At 41.0% G+C, this 24,055-nt stretch overlaps 1 protein-coding gene across 2 annotated transcripts in view; it reads left to right on the top strand.

Moving 5' to 3' along the window:
* Positions 1-21,142, top strand: part of NDRG1 (N-myc downstream regulated 1) — a 91,135-nt gene extending 69,993 nt beyond the window's left edge. For both annotated transcript variants that reach the window (XM_073632273.1, XM_073632274.1), the window contains 7 exons: positions 691-791; positions 3,622-3,678; positions 7,753-7,804; positions 10,206-10,253; positions 13,104-13,139; positions 15,854-15,905; positions 19,123-21,142. In XM_073632273.1, the coding sequence (XP_073488374.1) occupies positions 691-791; positions 3,622-3,678; positions 7,753-7,804; positions 10,206-10,253; positions 13,104-13,139; positions 15,854-15,905; positions 19,123-19,361 (585 nt within the window). In that variant the 3' untranslated portion in view covers positions 19,362-21,142. The remainder of the gene's footprint in view (positions 1-690; positions 792-3,621; positions 3,679-7,752; positions 7,805-10,205; positions 10,254-13,103; positions 13,140-15,853; positions 15,906-19,122) is intronic.
* The last annotated feature ends 2,913 nt before the right edge of the window (positions 21,143-24,055 follow it).

The following is a 24,055-nucleotide window of genomic DNA, read 5'->3' as shown; positions in this document are numbered from 1 at the left end:
CATTGACACCCATAGCAGTCTTGCGTTTTGAATGTGGTTGCGGGAAACGTGCATGGAACGCGGGTTTCCCGCATTGCGATCTGGTGTGAACCGGCCTTTAGCAAGGTTAAAAGCACATAAGAAGCCTGAGCAATGAAGTCATGTGGTGAGTAGTTGACTATATTATTATATTTTATTATATCATATTATATGATATAATATACCTTAAAAATATGTGACCATAGAATTAATCGTTTTCATTTTCTGGGCTAAAAACAAGGAGATGCCCTTTAATTCTTTAGCATTGCACAACCATCACTGATGTACTGGAACCCAAATGACGTAGGATAACAAATGATTAACAATCACCCCTTTTTATTAGTTATGAAATGTATTTTATCAAGTCATATGCAGCGCATTTCATCCGGGCGTGTGTAAATAAACCCCTTTTTGCTATTGTTAGTGCAGACAATAAGCTAAGTGATTGCAGATAACTCGCGGAGAGCTATTATGGGTATAATAGGCAGAGTACGGACATGGTCCTCATGTGTACGCAAAAGATCTGGTGTTGTTAATGTTGTCGGGGCTCTAGAGAAACAGCTTGTGTCCTGACCTACTTTACAAATTCATAACCGCAGGGAATCGCTGCCTAGCTCTTTGTAGTATAATTGTTTTCAGCTGAGACTTTACGTTTTCTATGTGTCTGTCTAGGATGAAATCAACAACAACCATGATTTGATTTACACCTACCGCCAGCACATCATGAACATCAACCAAAATAATCTAGCGCTTTTTGTGAAGTCCTACAACAGGTAAATGTGGAATGGTGCAGAGAGTGTAAGCACGGTCTAGGCAATGTGTACACATAGTCCCAGCATGCAGCCCGTCTATGGGTGGAGGGCTGACATAACTCTCTGCCATGCTATATATACTAACTCCACTGGTCATTGATGCATTGGCTTTCGGCTCCACAACACCTTGCCAAACCGTTGGGCTATACTTGAGCTGTCCAATAGTTGATCTCCCAAAACTACAAGATTTTTTTTTCTAGCAGAGCAGCTAAGAATAGACAGGTAGACAGGAAAAATTAGCCTGAAGCTCCACCTGCTGGACAGAAGTGAAAATGCAAAGTAATCATAAATTACATTCATTATCGGTGGTAGGCAACCTCGACAATCCTAAACTGTGATAAAATTCCTTTGCACACGCAACTACATCCAATCAATGAAAGTAGAACTATGGGCAAAACATTTTTTTTCTTCATTTTGGTCTAATTCATCCCAAGCAAGCAAGGTCCATAAAGACATGGATGAGTGAGTTTGGGGTGGAGGAACTTGACTGGCCTGCAGAGAGTCCTGACCTCAACCCGAAAAAACACCCTTGGGATGAATTAGAGTGGAGAACGCAAGCCGGGCCTTCTCGTCCAACATCTGTGCCTGACCTCACAAATGCGCTTCTGGAAGAATGGTCAAATATTCCCATAGACACACTCCTAAACCTTGTGGACAGCCTTCCCAGAAGAGCTGAAACTGTTATACCTGCAAAGGGTGGGCCAACTCAATATTGAACCCTACGGAATAAGACTGGGATGCCATTAAGTTCAAGTGTGTATAAAGGCAGGAGTAATTTAGTGTGTGTATGTATGTGTGTGTGTGTATATATATGTATATATATTATATAGATATAAAATGCTAGTGCTCAAAACTAAAAGCGTCAACAAAATTAAATACATCGCAATCCAGTTGTAGTGAAACCCCAGATCGTGCAGATCCCCAGAGTCGTGCAGATCCCATGAGTACCTGCACGACTGGTATGACTCCCATAGATATAAGCATGATGGGCTTTGTATTTTCACCACAGATGGAGTGCCACAGTTTCCTACCCCTTTTTTATATTTACTTCACTAAAATAAATTTTTTTTTTTGCCCAGATCATGAGTAAAACCGATATACATGCCCTTAAATTTCTATTTATAGCCCAAACATCTTTTAGATTTTGAGTGGGGAAGGATAAGAACCCCTGTCAAGTTTTTTAATACTGTCTGTGTCCCCACTAAGTAGTTTCTACAACTAAGTGATGGGATATCCCAAATTCTACAGTTGTCGCCAGAACTAGAATACTGTATAGGGTAAGTCTTTCAATGGAGACAACTGTCTAAAAGGGGAATTCCCTTCACTTTGAAGAGATTTGCTGTAACTTCACCTTGTGTCTTGGGGAAATGAATTGAAGGCAAATCTCCCCAATGGGACACAGAAAGGAACAATAAATCAATAGGGCAGCCTTTCTCAATTTTTTTACCCTAGGGCAGTTGTCTCCAAACTGCGGTCCGGGGCCAGATTGCCCTTTTCCAGCCCTTGAGGCACTACTCCTCCCACTGACATTAACAATAGGGCACAATTCCTGCCACTGATACCAATAATGGAGCACTAATCCTCCCACTGACACCAGCGATGGGGCACTAATCCTACCTCTTACACCCATGATGGGGCATTGTTACCGAAGCCAGGACATTTTCTACTCCTACTGGCCACAGTCTGGCCCCTCTAAACTCTGAAGGACAGTAAACTGGCCTTTTATTTAGAAAGTTTGGAGACACCTGCTCTAGAGGAACCCTTGAAATAATTTTCACGTCTCAGGGAACCCCTGCTAAAACCGATTCAATAGGGGTCCATGGGAAAAATGCCCCTTACATTGGTGGTCAGTGGGAAGGTTGCCTCCTTTACAGATAGCTAAAAAGATCATTGATGTAGCTGGCTCTGCCAAGTGGCATTGGCCCTGGAACTAGGCAGGCACCATCAAATGGGAGGTCAATCAACCATAGCTCAAGGAACTCTTAGCAATCTTAAGAGGAACCCTAGGTTTACTCAGAACCCTGGTTTAGAATAAGGGTTTAAACATTAGACTGCTTTATCCAAAACAAAAAACAAAACAGTTTTGGCTATATTTTTGGCTACGTGCACATGGGCTTTTCTCCTGCACTGGTTAACCAGCAATGTGTGGAGCTTCAATCCAACAGGATTTGCAGAAATGTACTTATCTGCCAGAGAATAGTAATATGGTGGTAAATCTTATCTCCCTTTGATTTGTGGTTGCCCCTTGTTCAAAAGTAAATTTTTTTGGATAGCATAGAGTCATATTAAGCCATAACAGAGCGAGAAATGTCACCAGCACACCATGGGTCTCCAGAATTGGGTCCAAAACTTTATTAGGTGATCACATTATTACAGCAAACAGCAACGTTTCGGAAGCCTTGCAGGACCCATTCATCAGACATGTGACACACATCAGGCCACATGATTGATGAAGGGGTCCTGCAAGGCTTCCGAAACGTTGCTGTTTGCTGTAATAATGTGAATGCCTAATAAAGCTTTGAAGACCCATGGTGTGCTGGTGAAATTTCTGGCTCTGATTGTTCACGGTTCCAGCCTGTGGTCACTTCAGCACCCACCGATACACACGGCCACGTCTACAGGAACGTGTGTGTTGGGAATAGTGCCATGGAATCTTAAGCCATGACAGAGTACATGACCACTGGCCCTGTTAAGGTCACTTCCTGGAACCATCTTGTCACCACCCAGCCCATGGGGCTAGAAATTGCCTACATAGATATGCATTAACTCCTTATTCTCTTCTATTTTTCAGCCGAAGAGATCTAGAAATTGAACGTCCATTTCCCGGGACACACCCAGTAACATTAAAGTAAGTGTGCCATTTCTGTCTTCAGTTGTAATCAATGGTTTAGCAGCAAAGGTCAGCCGAATGAATTATAGGGAACTGTTGTCGTCTGTGCTTCACGGATTTCAGTGCTGCATAGAAAGAGTCTTTGTTGTTCTTCAGATGATGACCCGGAGCTCTACATCTGCGTGCATATAATATTAGAAGCAGATGTTAAGCGTTATGCAAAGATTTCCTGGCAGATTGTCAGTAGTATGGAAAGCTACAGGATACATAGCTGTTTACAAACAGTGGGCATAATAGTGTCAAGGGGAGGAACCTGCTTCTGCAAATCAAATCAGATAGCGGAAATAATATGACTGGCTGTCAAAGCTGAACTCCAGGCAAAAAAAAAAAAAAAGTCTAAATACATTTGGCATTCGGCGTGCTTTGTGTATTTCTTCCAGATCTGTGCAGTAATGCAGTGTGAGATTTTTCCTTCCAGTAATAAAGACCAATCACAGGTTCTCTCTCCTCTTGTGCAGGGTGACTGGTCTTGTCTCCACCCCCTCCTGTAGTTCTCTGACGGCAGCCTGTAATGGGTGGAGCCTACAGGGCCCCTCCCACAGCTCGCACTCTCTCCTTGTGCAGGGTGACTGGTCTTGTCTCCACCCCCCTCCTGTAGTTCTCTGCAGGTAGCCTGTAGTGGGTGGAGCCTACAGGGCCCCTCCCACAGCTCTGCTGCTCTCTCTCTCTCCCCTTGTGCAGGGTGACTGGTCTTGTCTCTGCCCCCTCCTGTAGTCCTCAACAGGCAACCTGTAGTGGGTGGAGCCTGTTGGGCCCCTCCCACAGCTCTGCTTTCTCCCTTTGTGCAGGGTGACTGGTCTTGTCTCCGCCCCTTCCTGGAGTTCTCTGCAAGCAGCCTGTAGTGGGTGGAGCCTACATGGCCCCTCCCACAGCTCTGCTTTCTCTCCTTGTACAGGGTGACTGGTCTTGTCTCCTCCCCTTCTGTAGTTTTCTGCAGTCAGCACTTAGTAGGTGGAGCCTGTTTGGCCCCTCCCACAGCTCTGCTCTCTGCACAATTTATGTACCGCACAACGATGACATCACCACTACTTTTACATATATACAATATATAGTTAGGATTGTAAATATGATTGTAAAGTTCATCGGTGCACACAAAGGGGATTTACAGTTGGGGAAAAAAGTATTTGATCCCCTGCAGATTATGTAAGTTTTCCCACTTTACAAAGAAATGAAGGGTCTATAATTTTTATCATAGGTGCATTTTAAATGATAGAGACAGAATATCAACCAAAAATCCAGAAAAAAAAAACATGATACAAATGATATAAATTAAGTTGCAGTTCAGTGAGTGAAATAAGTATTTGATTCCAAAGCAAAACATGACTTAGTACTTGGTGGGGAAACCCTTGTTGGAAAGCACAGAGGCAAGACATTTCTTGTAGTTGGTGACCAGGTTTGCACACTTCTTTACAGATCTTCTCTAAATCCTTAAGGTTTCTTGGCTGTCGCTTGGCAACTCAAAGTTTCAGCTCCCTCCATAAATGTTCTATGGGATTAAGGTCTGCAGACTGACTAGGTCACTCCATGACCTTGATGTGCTTCTTCTTGAGCCACTCCTTTGTTGCCTTGGCGGTATGTTTTGGGTCATTGTCCTGCTGGAGGATCCATCCATGACCCATCTTCAGTGTTCTGGCTGAGGGAAGAAGGTTCTCATCCAATATTTTACAATGTATGGCCCCGTCCATTAGCCCTTCAATGCGGTAAAGTCAGCCTGTGCCTTTAGCAGAGAAACAGCCCCAAAGCCTAATGTTTCCACCATTCATGCTTGACTCTAAGGATGGTGTTCCTAGGCTGATAGTCAGCATTTTTGTTCCTCCAAGCACAGTGAGTCGAGTTAATGCCAAAGATCTCAATTTTGGTCTCATCTGACCACAGCACTTTCTTGCAATCCTTCTCTGAATAATTTAGATGTTCATTGGCATGACTGTACATGTGCCTTGTTGAGGAGGGGAACTCACTGTGTTTGGAGGGGAAAAAATGCTGGCTATGACCCTAAGAACACCATACTTATGCCCCGTACACACGGTCGGATTTTCCGATGGAAAATGTCCGATCAGAGCGTGTTGTCGGAAATTCCGACCGTGTGTGGGCTCCATCGGACATTTTCCATCGGATTTTCCGACACATAAAGTTGGAGAGCAGGAGATAAAATTTTCCGACAACAAAATCCGTTGTCGGAAATTCCGATCGTGTGTACACAAATCCGATGGACAAAGTGCATAAATAAAGAGATGAAAGCTATTGGCCACTGCCCCGTTTATAGTCCCGACGTACGTGTTTTACGTCACCGCGTTCAGAACGATCGGATTTTCCGACAACTTTGTGTGACCGTGTGTATGCAAGACAAGTTTGAGCCAACATCCGTCGGAAAAAATCCTAGGATTTTGTTGTCAGAATGTCCGAACAAAGTCCGACCGTGTGTACGGGGCATTACAGTCAAGCACAAATGGTGGAAACATTATGCTAAAGGCACACTTTACCGCATTGAGGGGCCAATGGACGGGTCCATGTATTGTAAAATATTGGATGAGAACCTTCTTCCCTCAGGCAGAACACTGAAGATGGGTCATAGATGGGTCCTCCAGCAGGACAATGACAAACTTCAAGTTGCCAAGCGACAACCAAGAAACCTTAAGGATTTAGAGAAGATCTGTAAAGAAAAGTGGACCAAAATCCCTCCTGAGATGTGTGCAAACCTGGTCACCAACTACAAGAAACGTCTGACCTCTGTGCTTGCCAACAACGGTTTCTCCACAAAGTACTAAGTCATGTTTTGCTTGGGGATCAAATATTTATTTTACTCACTGAAGTGCAACTCAATTTATAACATTTGTATCATGTGTTTTTGTTCTGGCTTTTTGGTTGATATTCTGTCTCTATCATTTAAAATACACCTATGATACAAATTATAGTCCCTTCATTTCTTTGTAAGTGGGCAAACTTACAAAATCTGCAGGGCATCAAATACTCCCCCCCCCCTCCTCCCCCCCAACTGTATATCCTTTGTGGCTATAAAAGAATATATTTTAATTGAAAATGTTTGAGCCTTTTTTTTTCTTACCTCCCTTTTTTTGTATATTATAAAACTGTCAATAAACACAATCGAACAAGTAAATGTTTGAGTCTGGAGATCAACTTTTATATACAGTACAATAGAATTTTACTACACTTTTTTTTGTTTTACTCCTCTTTGCTACTTGGGACAGATCCAGGCAATGCAAGGGTCTCGCTTGGGAAATGAGAGCTATAGCGGGCTCAAATTTCCATGCTAATGGAGCAAAGCCAGATTAATGGGTCCTGTTAATTAAGCCTGGAGACTCTGGCTAATCAATAAGATGTCCAGGTCTCCACCTCACAGAAAATTGACAAGAAGAGACAGGAGAGTGAGTAGAGAGATGCACATTCCCTGTCCATTCAGTAGACCGAAGGGAGGGATAGGACACGTCTGTATTCCAAAACTATAATGTCATCCACCTGACTGTGCTGTTGAAGTCTCAGGACTGGATTGACAGAAATGAAAATAATTATATGGGACCAAACGTGAAAAGGCTTATAGACAACAGCTTACAATCAATTTATACCGTGATACTCAAACTTTGTAGAAAATAAAACAAGAGAAAAATTGAAAAAAAAGTGTTATTATTATTTTTATTATTAATATTAATAATAATAATAATAAACATCAAAATAACAAGAGAAAAATAAGAAAACATGCTATTATTATTTTTATTATTATTAATAAATAAATATATTAAAAAAAACCATACATTTCATATATCTATATTCCTTCTGTAAGACCCCAAAATGTAAAAACTTTAAAAATAACCGAACCGCACATGCGACTGATGTCCACAAAAAACAAATCAAAAACAAAATTGAAGTCTTGACTCTGTGGTGATAGCTATATGTAAATAAATTTACCGTCCATGAAAGTTAAACATTTTCTTGAATTTACTTGTTTGACATCAGTTTAATCCTGTGCAGTGTTCTGGGTGTTTCACTTCATTTCATTGAGTGTTTTTTGTGTTGTAGGTGTCCGTCACTGCTGGTGGTTGGTGACAATTCTCCTGCCGTGGATGCAGTGGTATGTATCAAGATTGGCAAGACACAAATGTGATAATACAGAGTTGCTAGAATTCAGTTATGGGAATACTTTGCTGAAAAGGCGGTCTTTGAAAGGGAATTTACTGTACTGTGTATTGATTTTGCATATATTTTTCTATTTTACTATGGTCAGGAATAAAAAAAAAAAGCAAAGATATTTTATTTTTATTTTATTTTAGTCTAGTAAATATGAACTAATGCATATACAGTAAATATTATGTATTTGTATTTCAGCCCAGCAGGAGAAGCTCTAGTCTTTTTTTCAAGCTATCCTTTCCTGCTTGTTATTTCCTGCTTGCTATATAAATCCTGTATAATAATAATAATAGAGCTCAATAGCTCAAGTGACTCCTCCTCCCTGGCTGCCAAGTTCAGACAGTTTCTTAAAAAGTTTAAATCAGAGAGAAGGCTAGAAAGAAAAAACTGTGCTCTCATTTTAGAAAACCAACAATGCTTTGTGACATCAGTGTCATGGTTTCACCCCGTATTATTCATGTATTTATAAAACAAAGATTATAAATAAACAGCGAAGAACATTAAAGCTTTAAAAAAACTATAGGCCTGATAATCTTTTCTATTACCATTTTGGAGCATTGCTGAGATTTACAACATATTTCAAATAGGGGACTTTTGGTACCTAGTCTTCTAATTTAAAGATAGAGTTTCAAATAATAATAATAGTAATATGAAGGAAAAGTATATTTTAGGTTTATTATAGTATTTAAAAGTTTATAAACAAATAGTTTCATTTTTTTTTATTATAACCTCTCTACTTTACAAATATTTATTACATAGGGTACCTCTGTGACACTCTTTTTGCAAAGAATGCTGCAAAAAGTTTGGCACTACCTGAATATTAGTTTGCAACCTGTGCATAACTCCATAAGCAAGTCAATCTGGTCTTTATTAGAATAGTGGGGTTGTCCTTCCTCTTTACCTGACTCTGCAGTCTGTGGAATCTGATTTCCCTGGTCTATTTTACATTTCATCTGTGAAGCAGACACCAGAGAGCTGCTCTTCTTACATGGTCACCTGTTGGCTACAATTTTAAATACATAGTATTTCTATGAAATATTTCATTACTTAACTTTTTTCATTTATATTAATAAAAAAGTGTTTTTAGTTCTGAACATGATACAATATATATACAGTGGCAATTGGTGCTCCATTTTTTTTTGGGGGGGGGGGGGCGCAAACAAAGTCCCAACCAACCCCCCCGTCACTCGCCCGCGATAGGGCCTACAGACAGGTAGATAAATAGATATATACAGATTAATAGAGATAGATAGATAGATAGATAGATAGATAGATAGATAGATAGATCGATAGATAGATAGATAGATAGATAGATAGATAGATAGATAGATAGATAGATAGATAGATAGATAGATAGATAGATAGATAGAAGAACAGAGACCTGGTGAAGGTGAGGATATACTGTAAATCATGGCTCTAGGACATATTGCTGGGACCTCTCATGGTGTACACAGTGTACAGCAGATGTAATGAAACGATCCAGCAGATTGCCATGAATGACTGGAGATTGATTTCTGGGGCAGGGCGGAGGTGAAGCAGGCCCCCCCCCTTTCAGTCCAATCCCAGGATGAGAAGACACAGTACAATATGCTGTGCTGCTGTATATGGATGCACAGACACTGACAGGGTGTCAGATCACATTACCTTGCTTCTCCATCCACAGAGCCGATTTCCCACTGCACAGTGAAACCGGACGTGGCGCTGCTGCCCGGGGAAAGCACCGTCCATGTCCTACGGCGGTGCCAATCAACAAAAAGACAACAAGAAGAATGACACATAAGCGAGTGTAGAGGTGCTCTGCAATGCGCCACAAAGCATCACAAAACCCGGCAAATTAAGCGTCTCACCTGCAATCACATGATTGCATTGGTGTCATGCTTCCCATAGTGCACTATGTTCGGCGCCCGAACACAGTGCACTTGAAGGAGCTTTTTTTTTCTTTTTTTTTTTAAAGGGCCATTTCTTTTTTGTGACTAGCTATGGCAGTGGTTCTCAACTCCGGTCCTCAGGACCCACTAACAGGCCAGGTTTGCAAGATAACAGAAATACTTCACATGTGATATCATTTGCTGCTCAGTGATTGCAGTATTCTTGTCTGCATCTCCCCCAAGGTAATACATAAAAACCTGGCCTGTTAGTGGGTCCTGAGGACAGGAGTTGAGAACCACTGAGCTATGGAGATATAAAGAAGATTTCAGACTTAACTGTTGCACTGAACCAATGAACCAATTGTATTTATGGTATTTATTCTGAATCATGGGTAATATGTAAAGAGTAGTAATACACAAACTGCAGGAAGATCCTGGATAAATATGGTAACATTTTTATTATTTTCATTCTTTTAGGTTGAATGTAATTCAAAGCTGGACCCAACAAAAACCACATTGCTGAAGGTAAGACCAAAAATACTGAAAGGGGTTATAGAACTCAAAAACAAATAATTCTGCGCTAGTGATAAGAAATGTATCCAAGCACTTAGTGTCTCAATTCTCCTGTGTCAATATGAGTGCCATCATAATAACATGTGAATAAACAATAACATAATACTAATACATAATACATAATAATATAATACATTCAAGTATATTTCTTCTTATAATAATATAAACCCCGTGCTTAAGTGCAATTAAATAGTTAATGAATAATGTCAGAAAAAAGTTTTAACTACTTCCCACTTGGCCACTGCACATGAACGACCGGGTGGTCCTTTCCTCATTCTGAGTGGATGGTCAGGAACGTCCCTCAGAACGAGTGCTCGCAGTGCGGCCACGAGGCGCGCTGCGGCTCGATCCTGTGATCATTATGATCACAGGATCCAGCTGAGCAGAGATCAGGATATGGGCACTGTGATTGGCCCTCCCAATCACCTGACGGCTGTGTCCAATCACAGCCGTCACAATCTAAATAGAGACGCGTGTCTTTGCGACAGGTCTCCCCGCCGAGCTCAGTGAAAGCTCAGAGCGGGGGGAGGGGAATCTGCAGATCTGTGACAGCGCTCTGTGTGAGGATGATTTTACACAGAGAGCTGTTACAGATCTCCCCACAAAGTACACCAAGCACCACTGATACCCCTGTCCCTATACACATTTCAGTGTCCCAATAAAAAAATTGTCTGTCCCCCCATCACTGCCACACACCAAATAAACACTGATTTGGGCTATTTTTACCAAAGAAATGTAGCAGCATCATTTTTGGTCAAAATTTATCAAGAGAAATTACTTATTTGCAAAATTTTATAACAGAAACTAAGAAAAATGCATTTTTTTTTGAAAATTTTCGTTCTTTTTTTATTTGTAGCGTAAAAAATAAAAGCCCCAGCAGTGATTAAATACCACCAAAAAAAGCTCTATTTGTGTAAAAAAAATGATAAAAATTTCATTTGAGTGCAGTGTTGCATGACCGCGCAATTGTCATTCAAAGTGTGACAGCGCTGAAAGCTGAAAATTGGTCTGGGAAGGAAGGGGGTGAAAGTGCCCGGTATTGAAGTGGTTAACTTGTTGAGTCTTCACAAATCCTCAAAAATGCTTTGTATCTATTCGCCTCGGTGCTCCCCCATAAGAAATGACCTCACACTTAAGTTTGGTCAAATAAAGCTTTTTAGTCACCCCGGGCTAACAGATCATGCTTTCCTCCTCATTGCCCCATTGATGTACCTCTATTATGACTCGATATATGTGAGGAAGAAAGAGCTCCAAATAGTGCTTATATCGTTTTAAACAATATGCAATTTATTAAAAAATTTGCATAGAACTCACATTTAAAAGGTGCTCCAGTGCACCAACTGTATGCAGCATAGGTCATATAAAACCACGATGCTGCAGCTACTTTGTGCCTCTCCATGAAAAATGCATAAGCATCTTGCCAAACAAATCTGCCCCCTCCCCTACGCGTTACGTCACAGGGTCTTGGGACTCATCAGGGGGATGAGCACCTTTTAAATCCTGTGGACAGATTCTCCCACCTGAGCTGTGGATCTCTGCAGCTCCTCCAGAGTTACCATGGACCTCTTGGTTGCTTCTCTGATTAACGCTCTCCTTACCCGGCCTGTCAGTTTAGGTGGACGGCCATGTCTTGGTAGGTTTGCAGTTGTGCCATACTCTTTTCATGTTCAGATATTGGATTGGACAGTGCTCTGTGAGATGTTCAAAGCTTGGGATTTTTTTTATAACCTAACACTGCTTTAAACTTCTCTACAACTTTATCCCTGACATCTCTGGTGTGTTCCTTGTCCTTCATAATGCCGTTTGTTCACTAAGGTTCTCTAACAATGCTCTGAGGACTTCACAGAACAGCTGTATTTAAACTGAGATTAAATCACACACAGGTGGACTCGATTTACTAATTAGGTGACTTCTGAAGGCAATTGGTTCCACTAGATTTTACTTAGGGGTATCAGAGAAAAGGGGGCTGAATACAAATGTACCCCACACTTTTCAGATAGTTATTTGTAAAAAATGTTGAAAACCATTTATCATTTTCCTTCTACTTCACAATTATGTGCCACTTTGTGTTGGTATATCACATAAAATCCCAATAAAATACGTTTTTGGTTGTAACGTGACAAAATGTGGAAAATGTCTTAGGCAATGTATATATTGTGACAATGTGAGGCCCTGCCACAGTGTGAGTTTGGTAATATGGTACAGAAAGGACACAGGATTCTCCAAGTTATGGTTTGATAGGCTTCGGTGTGTTTATTGTGAGCAAAGAAAACTCTGTACGCTTTCTCTGGTTTTGTAATCCCAGATCAGGGCCTGGAGTTTGAAGGTTCCGAAGTACCTTGGGTGGGACAGGCCCTTCAATCCTTTGTCTTGGCTTTGCTCATTGCCTGCAGCCTGTGTGAGTGCACAGGTTTGGAGGATCATTAGAAGCTAGGACTGAGAGGAACTCAAGGCAGTTGCTGCCATTCAAGAAGCAAAGCCTTTGTGTGGTGTGCTCCAGCCAAGAGGAGTGACCTTCTCGGGGGACTACTCTAGCCACTATTTTGTGGTGAATCTTGAGGTTGTTGTCTTCATGAAGGTGTTACCTTCATGGTGTAAATTTTTTTCCATGTACCCGTTACAGAGTTTTCCCATCACTTCCTATCCTAAGATTTTAGGCTAATCTCCCCAGTTGGGATGCAGACAGCAATTTGAACCTTCCCCACTTCATCCAAAACAAAGTTAAATGTTCCAGGTCAATTGTTACTGCTAAAGTAGTGTATTGTTTAAAATGAACTACTGACATCTTTTCTCTCTCCTCAGATGTCAGACTGTGGAGGATTTCCCCAAGTCGTTCAGGTAACTTAGATCAATATTAGATGTTGGTTATGCTGTCCATACAACACCAACAACATAAAACTATACAACAAAATAGATTTAATAACGTCAGGTGCTCTTATGCCGCGTACACACGAGCGGACTTTATGGCAGACTTTGCCCGGCAGGATTTCGTCGGACAATTCGATCGTGTGTGGGCTCCAGCTTTGTTTTCTCAAAAGTTGGACGGACTTAGATTTGAAACATGTTTCAAATCTATCCGACGGACTCGAGTCCGGTCGAAAAGTCCGCTCGTCAGTATGCTAGTTCGACGGACAAAAAGCCACGCTAGGGCAGCTATTGGCTACTGGCTATGAACTTCCTTGTTTTAGTCTGGTCGTACGTCATCACGTACGAATTCGACGGACTTTGGTGGATTGTGTGTAGGCAAGTCCGTTCATTCAGAAAGTCCGTCGTAAAGTCCGTTGAAAAGTCCGCCGGGTAAAGTCTGCCGTAAAGTCCGACCGTGTGTACGCGGCATAATGGTTGAAAACAAATGTTTGACACAACAAAAGAGAAGATTAATTTAATTCTTCATGGATCAATCATCCCTTTTGGATGGAAATTATTCTTTATGGATTGTGTCTTGTAAATTTTCCAGATAGGCAACTCCAAACCTAATATTTATCAGTGCTTCCAAATTATTAATGCCATTCTGCATTAGGAAACAATACCCAAACTTTTTGCTCAAAACATTTGAGGCTTTTTTTTTATAAACATGCTTACGTAGGTATCAAATTGATTATTGCAAGAAGTACATAGGCAGGCTGGTTTCTTATCAAGGTCTTATGCCGTTTACACACGATTGGACTTTACGGCAGACTTGGTTCGGCGTACTGGATTTCGTCGGACAATTCGATCGTGTGTGGGCTCCAGCGGACTTTGTTTTCTCCGAAGTTTGACGGACTTAGATTTGAAACATGTTTCAAATCTGTCCGACGGACTCGAGTCCGGTCGAAAAGTCCGCTCGTCTGTATGCTAGTCCGACGGACAAAAACCGACGCTAGGGCAGCTGTTGGCTACTGGCTATGAACTTCCTTGTTTTAGTCCGGTCGTACGTCATCACGTACGAATTCGTCGGACTTTGGTTGATTGTGTGTAGGCAAGTCCATTAATTCGAAAAAGTCCGTCGTAAAGTCCGACGAAAAGTACGCCGGACAAAGTCTGCCGTAAAGTCCGCTCGTGTGTACGCGGCATTAGGCTCCATGCTCACTGGAGCTGATAAACTGCAGTTTATTGGAGTTTGGGCGTTTTTTTTTAAAAGCCCATAAACTCCACTCTATGTTAGCCTATGTGTCCATGCACACATGGACGTTTTTCAGCTTTAATGAGCAGTGGAGTTTTTGGGTTTTTTTCTGAACCCCCGAAAATCGCCTTCAAAGTGCCGTTTTTGACCTAAAAAAATGCTAAAAAAAAGCAAACGCCGATAAACGCTGATAAGCGCCAATAAGCACTCAAAAACGTGTCTCACCAGTGTTTTTTAGCGTTAGCATTGCGCTTAGCATTGAAAAAAAAATGAAAAAAAAAAAACGCTGAAAAACACTAAATAACGCTGATAAACGCTATTGCAAAAATGTTAAAAAACGTTGAAAGACTCACTGCAAAGCTACTGGCGTTTTTATAACTTTATTTTAGCATCCAGTGTGCATGGAGCCTTATGCCGCGTACACACGACCGGTTTTGCCGGCGGACTAAACTCGGAAGGTTTCTCCGACGGAACTCTGACGGAATTCCATTCAAGCGGTCTTGCCTACACATGGTCAAACCAAAGTCCGACCGTCCAGAACGCGGTGACGTACGACGGGACTAGAAAAAAGGACGTTCAATAGCCAGTAGCCAATAGCTTCCATCTCGTACTTGCTTCAGAGCATGCGTCGTTTTTGGTCCGTCGGAACAGCATACAGACGATCGGTTTTCCCGATAGGAATTGATTCCGTCGGAAAGATTTAAAACATGTTCTATTTCTAGGTCCGTCAGAATTTTCGAAAAAAAAAAAAAAGTCCGATGGGGCCTACACACGATCGGAATGTCCGATGAAAAGATTCAGTCGGACTTTTCCTGCCGGAAAGTCCAACCGTGTATATGCAGCATTAGGAATGTGAGTACAGGGGAAAAGAGTAAAGCTGGCCATAGACCATGGGTTGCAGGAAAGAAAATTGCTTGATTCCCACATCAACACAGCCAGTGTTGATAGGGAACCCCTCCCACTGAGCCATTGTGTTCTCCCGGCACGGGGGGCATAGGAAGCCATCCCCGCCAGGAGAACACAGTGATTACTGCTATAATAGCCGCTAGCAATAATCACATATAAGATCTGTCTGGTTGTACCCAAGTTAATGGATCAATCAACTTGTGTACATTCAGCCTGCCCAAACATGGTTCGAATCTCGGCCTGTTCACTGGACCAGCTGAGATTCGAACTGTCTGTGGCCGGCTTTAGTATGATGCCAAGGACATTGGCTGCAGTGGGCAAAGCATACAGAATGAAATATATTTATATATTTTTTTTGAAAAATTCACATCTGCAACTATTGTTTGATGCATTCAATTTCCAAAAGATGTGATTCTTCATTATACAGATTACAAGATTATATTGCTACATGCATGGTCAGCAGAAAACCTACAACTGTCTCTTTTAAGATAAAGGTGTTAACTAGTAAAATGTATTATTTCATGTTTTCTTTCTTTTTTTTTAGCCGGCAAAGCTTACCGAAGCCTTTAAATACTTTGTCCAGGGCATGGGCTACAGTAAGTAATGTTTTTATTAAAAAAATTATTTGTAGTCATGTTTTTTTTTTATCTATGTTTGAAGGAGATTGTCCTAAACCTGAATTCCTGGCAGATATAAACTTGAACTTTATCAAATGTTTTGTTTATTTGTGAGTCCAACCTTATTGGAAACTATACGTTCTTGGTTAGGTTAAAGTGGTTGTAAACCCTCCATACACCCAGTGAAGTGACTGGCCTCAGGTGATGAGATGACAGAGATTAAACAAATCATCCTACATAAGTTGTTCCTGTATATCTGCAGTCTTCTCTTCTTGACAACTGAGACTGTCAATCAGCAGGAGGTCCCCCCCCTGTCACCATTTTTCTCATGGTGTCAGGAAAACTTGTCAGAAGTGACTCATGCTGATAGCAGAGAGAAATTACACTTAGTGCTCTTAACTGAGGCAAGTACACACTATAGAGGGATATGCTTTGTTCATATTTCATGTCTGAGGTTTACAACCACTTTAACTAAACTTAATAAGTAGATCTTAAAGTGAACCTTTTAGGCTTGACAGAGAGTGAAAACTAACGGTATTGGCATTTAGTTTTTATGCTTATTGGCGAGATCTTGGATCTCAGGCCCAAAGTACAATAAGCGTTCTTTCCAAACCCCCGCCTCTTCTTGGCATCACATACCAACTGAGGTTATGGCACTTGACTGTTAAATGGCACATATAGGGTTTAGCTTCAGGATAGGCAGGCTTTAGCAGTGTCTTGGGCAGAAGTCATATGTTGAACATGGACTTGAAAGCCAGTGCCCTCCCTAGACACTAAGCTATTTTAATTTCACATTTTTTTAAATTAATTTAAGAAAGAACACTAGTACTTTCTTACCAGTACCCTTATCTGGTTCACTTTCTTAGGTCCAATGGCGTCCCTAGGGGGGGGCAGAGGGGGCCCTGACCCCCCTCCCCCAACATTATGCTACGCCCCGCCATGTGCCCCCCCCAATTAAAAAAAAAAATATTATTTTTTTTTAATGTTTACAAAAAGGCAATGTCTTTTTGTTTGCATTCGTAGCGGATGTGCCGCATCTTACACGGGCCGCCGCTGGAGTAACACAGTCTCTATTGAGAGGGAGAGCGTCCCCAGTCAGCTCCTGCGGGTGATTCCTCTCCCCTCCCTCTGCTCGCTGACACTGCATAATGAGAGCGCTCACACAACCACGGCCGCTCGATCTGCTCCTTTAGTTTAATTGCTAATTACCTACCATGGTATAGAAGTGACCACTTGAGGGAGCTTTCACAAAGAAAATATATAAAATGTATCATTAAAATAAAGAACAAACAGGAAATAAAAAATGTAGAAAGTCAGAAGATCAAAAGAATCAGCAGCAGAGATGGTCAAATCTGTGTAGCTACACTTAGGAAACTGAGAGAAGACCAAGTGTGCTTTAAGTGAGATTTATTTACAGTAAAACATAACCCATCCAAACACCAGCAAACAGAAAACATAACGATGTAAGTGAACCAAAAAGCCAGTGACAAAATACCAAACTAAACAACCACACATAAAGCCTAAAGCCTCGTACACGCGATCAGACTTTCCGACGGGAAATGTTCGATGACAGGCTGTTGGAGGTAAATCCGACCATGTGTACGCTCCATCGAACAATTGTTGTTGGATTTTCCACGGACAAATGTTGGCTAACAGGTTTTAAAATTTTCTGCGGACAAATGTCTGTTGTCGGATTTTCTGATCGTGTGTACACAAGTCCGTCAGACAAAAGTCCAAAGCACAAACACGCATACTCGGCAAGCAAGGACGAGCCAGAAGTGGTCGGTCTTGTAAAGTAGCATTCGTAATGGAGAATTAACATTCGTGACGCGGCAAATTATGAAATGTCCAAATGCAGCGCACAATTCTCTTCTTCTTTAATGGGATAATAATGAAGCTGCTTTGCTGGTGATACTGATGGAGTTATTGCAAACTAATTTTCAAAGGCTTTTTTTTTCCTAGTGATATCAAGAATAATATTATTATGTTTTTTATTTTTATTTGGGCAAGTTACCACAACACCATTATCCTGTAGTTTTTAAGATCAAAGATACAACTATGTTGGTGTCCCCTGTAAATTTTACATTGTGTTTTTTTTAATGTAACTACTACTCCCAAACTGTCATTTGAAGTAAAACACATAGACAAGTATTATTCTCCACAATTTTTTTTATTGTGCATTAAAAAAAGAAAACAAATAAATTAGACATGCTATCTGCCAATAGAACTTAACCAAAAAGTGCATTCTATGCATCCAAAAATATAGAAAATATACCAAATCAAATCATTATTCAACCAAAAAATAATGTCAAAGCAATAACTCCAAGGCCAATAATAAATGACATGTTATCTCCTCCAATTCCGCAACATGTCTGGTTGACGAACGGCCGTTCAGTAACTAACTGAAAAGCGCGAGATGAAAAGTGCGAAATGAAAAGCACGAATCAACACTCACCAAACTTCTACTAACACGAAATTAGCAGAAGGAGCCCAAAGGGTGGCGCTAAAGGGCTGAAAAACAACGTAGTACGTCACTACCTTCATATTTGTTTGCCAATAATTCCTTGCCGTTTGTATGCAAGAGAAGTTTGTGCCAAAAGTCCATGGTTTTGTTGGCCAACAATCCGATCGTGTGTGCAAGGCTTAACATACATAAAGGCCTAACTAGCAACTAACTATATAAAATATATTCAAAACGGGGAACACAGAAAAGCCGGGGAAAACTAGAGATGCACAAGCTGCAAGACAGGAGCAAGATCAGGATCAGTATATATGACACGCAGTATCTGGCAGCAGAGCAAAACACTGGAGCAAGAGGCACTAGTAGGCGAGGACCTAAATACCCTCCCAGCAGCCACCATCAGGTGGAAACTGATTACTGGGATCTTCTGTCTGCTGGGAGACACCGGCTGGTGGACACTGGAACTACAACCTTCCGCTCTGGGAATCACAGTGCCACTAGCAGATGATCCAGGTCCTGACACAATTTTAACATAATATCTCTGAATGTGGACTTACTAAAAATTCATGTGAATATAATAAAATGAGTGTTGTAAGCCAATAATTTGAATGACCTACTGAAGTAGATGTCTGTACTGCTATGGGCATCTGGGTTGAGTATGTGACAGGCATCTACCTATTTTTATTGCATGTTATGATCTTCATTAAGAGTTCATTCTTTAAACCTCTTTCACAGTGCCCGCAGCCAGCATGACCAGGCTGATGAGATCCCGAACAAACTCTGGCGCCAGCGTCTCCTCCCTGGATGGAAATAGGAGCCGGTCTCACACCAACGAGGGCTCACGCAGCCGCTCCCACACCGGTGAAGGCAACCGCAGCCGAGCGCAGACGGGAGAAGGGAATCGGGGACGCTCTCACACGGACACCAAAATGGACGACCAGAACAATGTTAAAACCATGGAGGTTTCCTGCTAAACACCAACCCCCCCCCCCCCATTCCCACTGGGCTCAATTTGCACCGATGAAATCTAATCTGCCAACTGTACATATTAACCTGACTTTAACCTCTGGGAGGTCTCAGACCGCCGAGAGGTTAAATTTTATGTTCACTCTTATAAACAGAGCTATGAGGACCAAAGATTGTTTTGAAAGGCAGTCACCCCATGTACTAGCCATTAGTAGCCACGCTTCTTCCATTACGTTTTTTTAAATTTTACCCTGTGGTGTTGACCCAAAAAATATATTGATAATTGAGGTGTAAGATTTAGATAGCACAAAAAATGGTTACCTTTGCTAGGTTTTATTTGCTGTCTGTGGCAGAAGGAATCAGGAAGTAAGGGAATAAATAATCCCACCAATGGTGTACAAGCAGTAGCAAAAACCCGACAAACATTCTAATAGTTTTCCTTTCTATCCGAAGTAAATTGTAACGGCTTTTAATAATTTTAAAGGTAGAATTCCTGTCATTAGAAAATGTATCAGTTCATCAGTAAACTTTAAAAATATTGTCACGTTGGCACTGTATTTTTTTTTTTTTCTTCTTTTTTTCTTTTAATTCTTTAATTTTTTTTTTTCTAATGCGGGCTGTAGAAGTACCTCCATCATCATCACTTTTATAGATTTAATTTTGGGATCACACTGTCACACCCATTGTTTTTTTTTTTTTTTTTTTTTATAGCTAGACCAGCTGTTTCCAGCAAGAGGACTTTAGAGCTGTGACAGGCTGCAAAAAAGGGGTAGAAACAACATAATTTCTTTCAAAAGCAAAAAGTATTTAGGCAATGGTTTAATTACAGTACTAGATCTTGTGTTTCACTAGAGTTTAACTTTGATGCCATTAGACTCCGATAGATCTCAGACACACAATAGGCTGCAGAAGGTGATATATCGCAAAATTGTAAATATTCACTTAAAATATTTATAAAAGTGTTGTTCATTTAAAATCTATTTTGATAGTTTATAAATAGTAGAAAACAAAATAGTTTCTGATGATAACCACTGGCTTCTGGCTGTTTCCTATATAATTATAATATATGATTTTTTTTTCTTACATTTTGGAGTCTTTTTTTTTTTTTTTTTATTGCTAATTTTCTGGGCTTTTCAGTTTATCAAAGCAAAAAAATAAAAAATAAAAAATGTTTTTTTATTACTTTACAAAAATTAGAAAGCAAAATATACAACATATAATGAAAAGGTTAAAATTATTATTAAATAATTATATAATATTCAGATCAAGAAAAAGCAAGTTTGTAGTTTAAATACTAAGATGATATATTTTGGTTGCCATTTCTTATTGAGAAAAAGATAAAACGAGCTTTGGTGCTGATGATAATCTGTTTAATAAACAATATCTTAAACTGTTAATTGCTGCTAATTATTATATTGATTTTTTTTTTTTAATGTAATCCTTGTCACCTGAAAGTAACAAAACTAAAATAAATAAAATATATCAAATTGTTGAATACCTTTTAAGATAAATGAAACTTCTATATTCTTTTTTGATAAATTAATGTTTTATCGCTGCAAAATACTTCTAATCATTGCTTATTATTTTGTAAATGTGTTGATTTGAAAACCTTTAGCCCGTCTTCTATGTTACTCAATAGTATCCAGTGTTCTATATTTTTTTATTTTTTATGTGTTTTGGAGCAGAAAATACTGTGATTTCTAGCTTTGTGGAGGCTGAAGGAGCATATTGTGTATACACAATTGGGATCATTGTATTTATTAAAGAACAATAAACTGGTAACTTTGCACTGGGGTGTCGCCGAGTTTCTCTGTTATGTGATTCACAGGATAAAGTCGGCTTTGTTTATTTTTAGGCATGCGTTGTGTTCTATTAAATTGTTTAAAAATAAAACAGCTGTTCTATTTTTAGTTTAAGATTAAAGTGTATCTATGCTCATTTTTTTTTAGCTCTGAATACATTGGGGAAAGGGGGGACCCCTTCCAGATTTTACCCCTATCTTGGGCTCCATTAGAGAGATTTCCCCTAAGGCAGCCCATACATGAATATTTTTTTTTTTTTGTTCAACCAGCGGGTTAAATAAAAAAAAAGACTCAATTCCTCCATCCACACACTCGATGCGGATGGGGGAATCACTCCCGTTGAAGTATTGTATTCTGACAATGGGGAAAATTCCCAGGTGTCAGAATACATTGATCAGTGCTGCCAGCTATAGCTACCTTTGAGACCAACTTCCAGTAGCCACCTTGAAGAAGCCACATGAATTAGTGGCGTAACCTGTAGGGCGCCAAGTGACGCCACCTCCGGTCTGAGAAAGTAATGTCACCAGCACCTCAAGATCTCCGAAAATGAGTCCAAAGCCTTAACCACTTCAGCCCCGGAAGGGTTTACCCACTTACTGACCAGGCCATTTTTTGTGATACGGCACTGCGCCGCTTTAACTGACAATTGTGCGATCATGCGACGCTGCACCCAAACAAAATTTGTGTTTTTTTTCCTCACAAATAGAGCTTTCTTTTGGTGGTATTTGATCACTTCTGCGGTTTTAATTTATGTGATATAAACGAAAAAAGAGCGTCAATTTTGAAAAAACTCAATATTTTTTACTTTTTGCTATAATAAATATTCCAAAAATAAATAAAAAAAAAACAAATTTCTTCATCAGTTTAGGCCAATATGTATTCTTCTACTTATTTTTGGTAAAACAAATCGCAATAAGTGTATAGTGATTGGTTTGCGCAGAAGTTATAGCGTCTACAAAATCTGGATATATTTATGGCATTTTTACTATTAATTTTCTTTTTGCTAGTAATGGCGGTGATCAGCGATTTTTAGCAGGACTGCGACAGCGGACAGATTGGACACTTTTGACACTTTTTTGGGACCAGTGACATTTATACAGCGATCAGAGCTAAAAATAGCCACTGATTACTGTATAAATGTCACTGGCAGGGAAGGGGTTAACACTAGGGGGCGATCAAGGGGTTAAGTGTTCCCTAGGGAGGTGTTTTTAACTGTGGGGGGAGGGGACTGACTGGGAGTAGAGAGACATCGCTGTTCCTGATTGCTAGGAACAGCAGATCTCTCGCTACTTCCCTGACTGAACAAGGATCTGTTTGTTTACATTGACCGTTCCCCCGTTCTGGGTCTCTGAGGAATGATCACAGGTCGCCGGCAGACATCCCGGCCGCCGAACACACGCATCAGCTCCCGCGTCACGCACGCGTCCCCTATAGCCCTTAAAGTGGCCGCCGCACACCTGCAGAGATTCACGCAGGAGAGTCAACCTTCTTTATATTTTATACGGAGGCTGGTTGGCAAGCGGTGAATCAGCGATCACATCATTACAGCAGAAAGCAACGTTTGGGAGCCACATAGGACCTCTTCATCAGGCATGTGGCATGTGTCGCACTGCCTGAGGAAGGGGTCCTGCGTGGCTCCGAAACGTGATCGCTGATTGAAATTTTTTTGGACTCATTTTTGGAGATCTTGGTGTGCCGGTGACATTACTCTCTCTGACTACACACGATTCCAGCCGGTGGTCACTTCAGCACCCACTTTACAAATACAGGTTTCTCTACAGGAATGTGTGCATTGGGAATAGTGCCATGTCTGGGGCCACAAACCGCAAGTTGGTTTAAATCAATGCTGGTGAAGTCATTTTAGAATGTGAGGGTGTTTTTGCTGCTGTTGGAAATATTTTTTTTATTAAAAAACGTATTACATAAAAGGAGGCTTCTTCTTCTTACCCTTGGGTGAGTCCATTTAGCAAACAAGTTGGGGAGTCCAATGTTGAGGGTTTAAAGAGAACCTGCTGCCACCATACAGGAGGATTTAAAGGGAACCTGCCACTTTACAGCCTGGTCCTTAAAGTGGTTGTAAAGGCAGAAGGTTTTTTATTTAAATGCATTCTATGCATTAATTTAAAAAACCTTCTGTGTGTAGCAGCCCCCCTAATACTTACCTGAGCCCCATCTCTGTCCAGTGATGTGCACGAGTGCCTTAGCCTTCTGGGACTCTCCCTCCTGATTAGTTGAGACACAGCAGCGGGGCCATTGGCTCCCAAATGTCAATCAAAGTCACCTAGGCAATCAGGAGACAGAGGGGGGCGGGGGCTTTGTGTCTGAATGGACACACGGAACTGCGGCTGGGCTCGGGGAGGAGGGAACACTCCACAGGAGGGAGGGGCCAGGAGCGCCGAAGAGGGACCTGAAAAGAGGAGGATCTGGGCTGCTCTGTGCAAAACTATTACACAGAGCAGGTAAGTATGACATGTTTGTTATATTTATAGGAAAAAAATAGACTTTAGTAATACTTTGGGGATTTCAGTTGGTGGATGCAGGGATTTATATCTAGTGTTAACGCCTTTGAGACCTGTAAATTTATTTATATGGGCGCTATTTATACTTACCTGAGCCCCATCTCAATCTAGCGATGTGCATGAGAGCAGTGGCTCTCCCGGGTCTTTCTCTCCTTATTGGCTCACACAGCAGCAGGAACCATTGGCTCCTGCTGCTGCCAATCACAGGCAGTGAGCCAATGAGGAGAGAGCAGGGGGAGGGGCCAGCCATGCTCTGTGTGTGTGTGAATGAACACACAGAGCGGGGCTCAGGAGTAAACCTGCTTAAGTGCCCCTATAGCTAGAGGCTTGCTATTGGTGGCATTCGGCAGGGGAGAAAAGCTAGGACCGGCGGTAGGGGAC

The sequence above is a fragment of the Aquarana catesbeiana genome, linkage group LG05 (assembly GCF_042186555.1).
Source record: "Aquarana catesbeiana isolate 2022-GZ linkage group LG05, ASM4218655v1, whole genome shotgun sequence".
Classification (NCBI taxonomy): domain Eukaryota; kingdom Metazoa; phylum Chordata; class Amphibia; order Anura; family Ranidae; genus Aquarana; species Aquarana catesbeiana.
The sequence above is the reverse complement of the archived record's forward strand: the minus strand, read 5'-3'. Positions and strand labels throughout refer to the sequence as shown.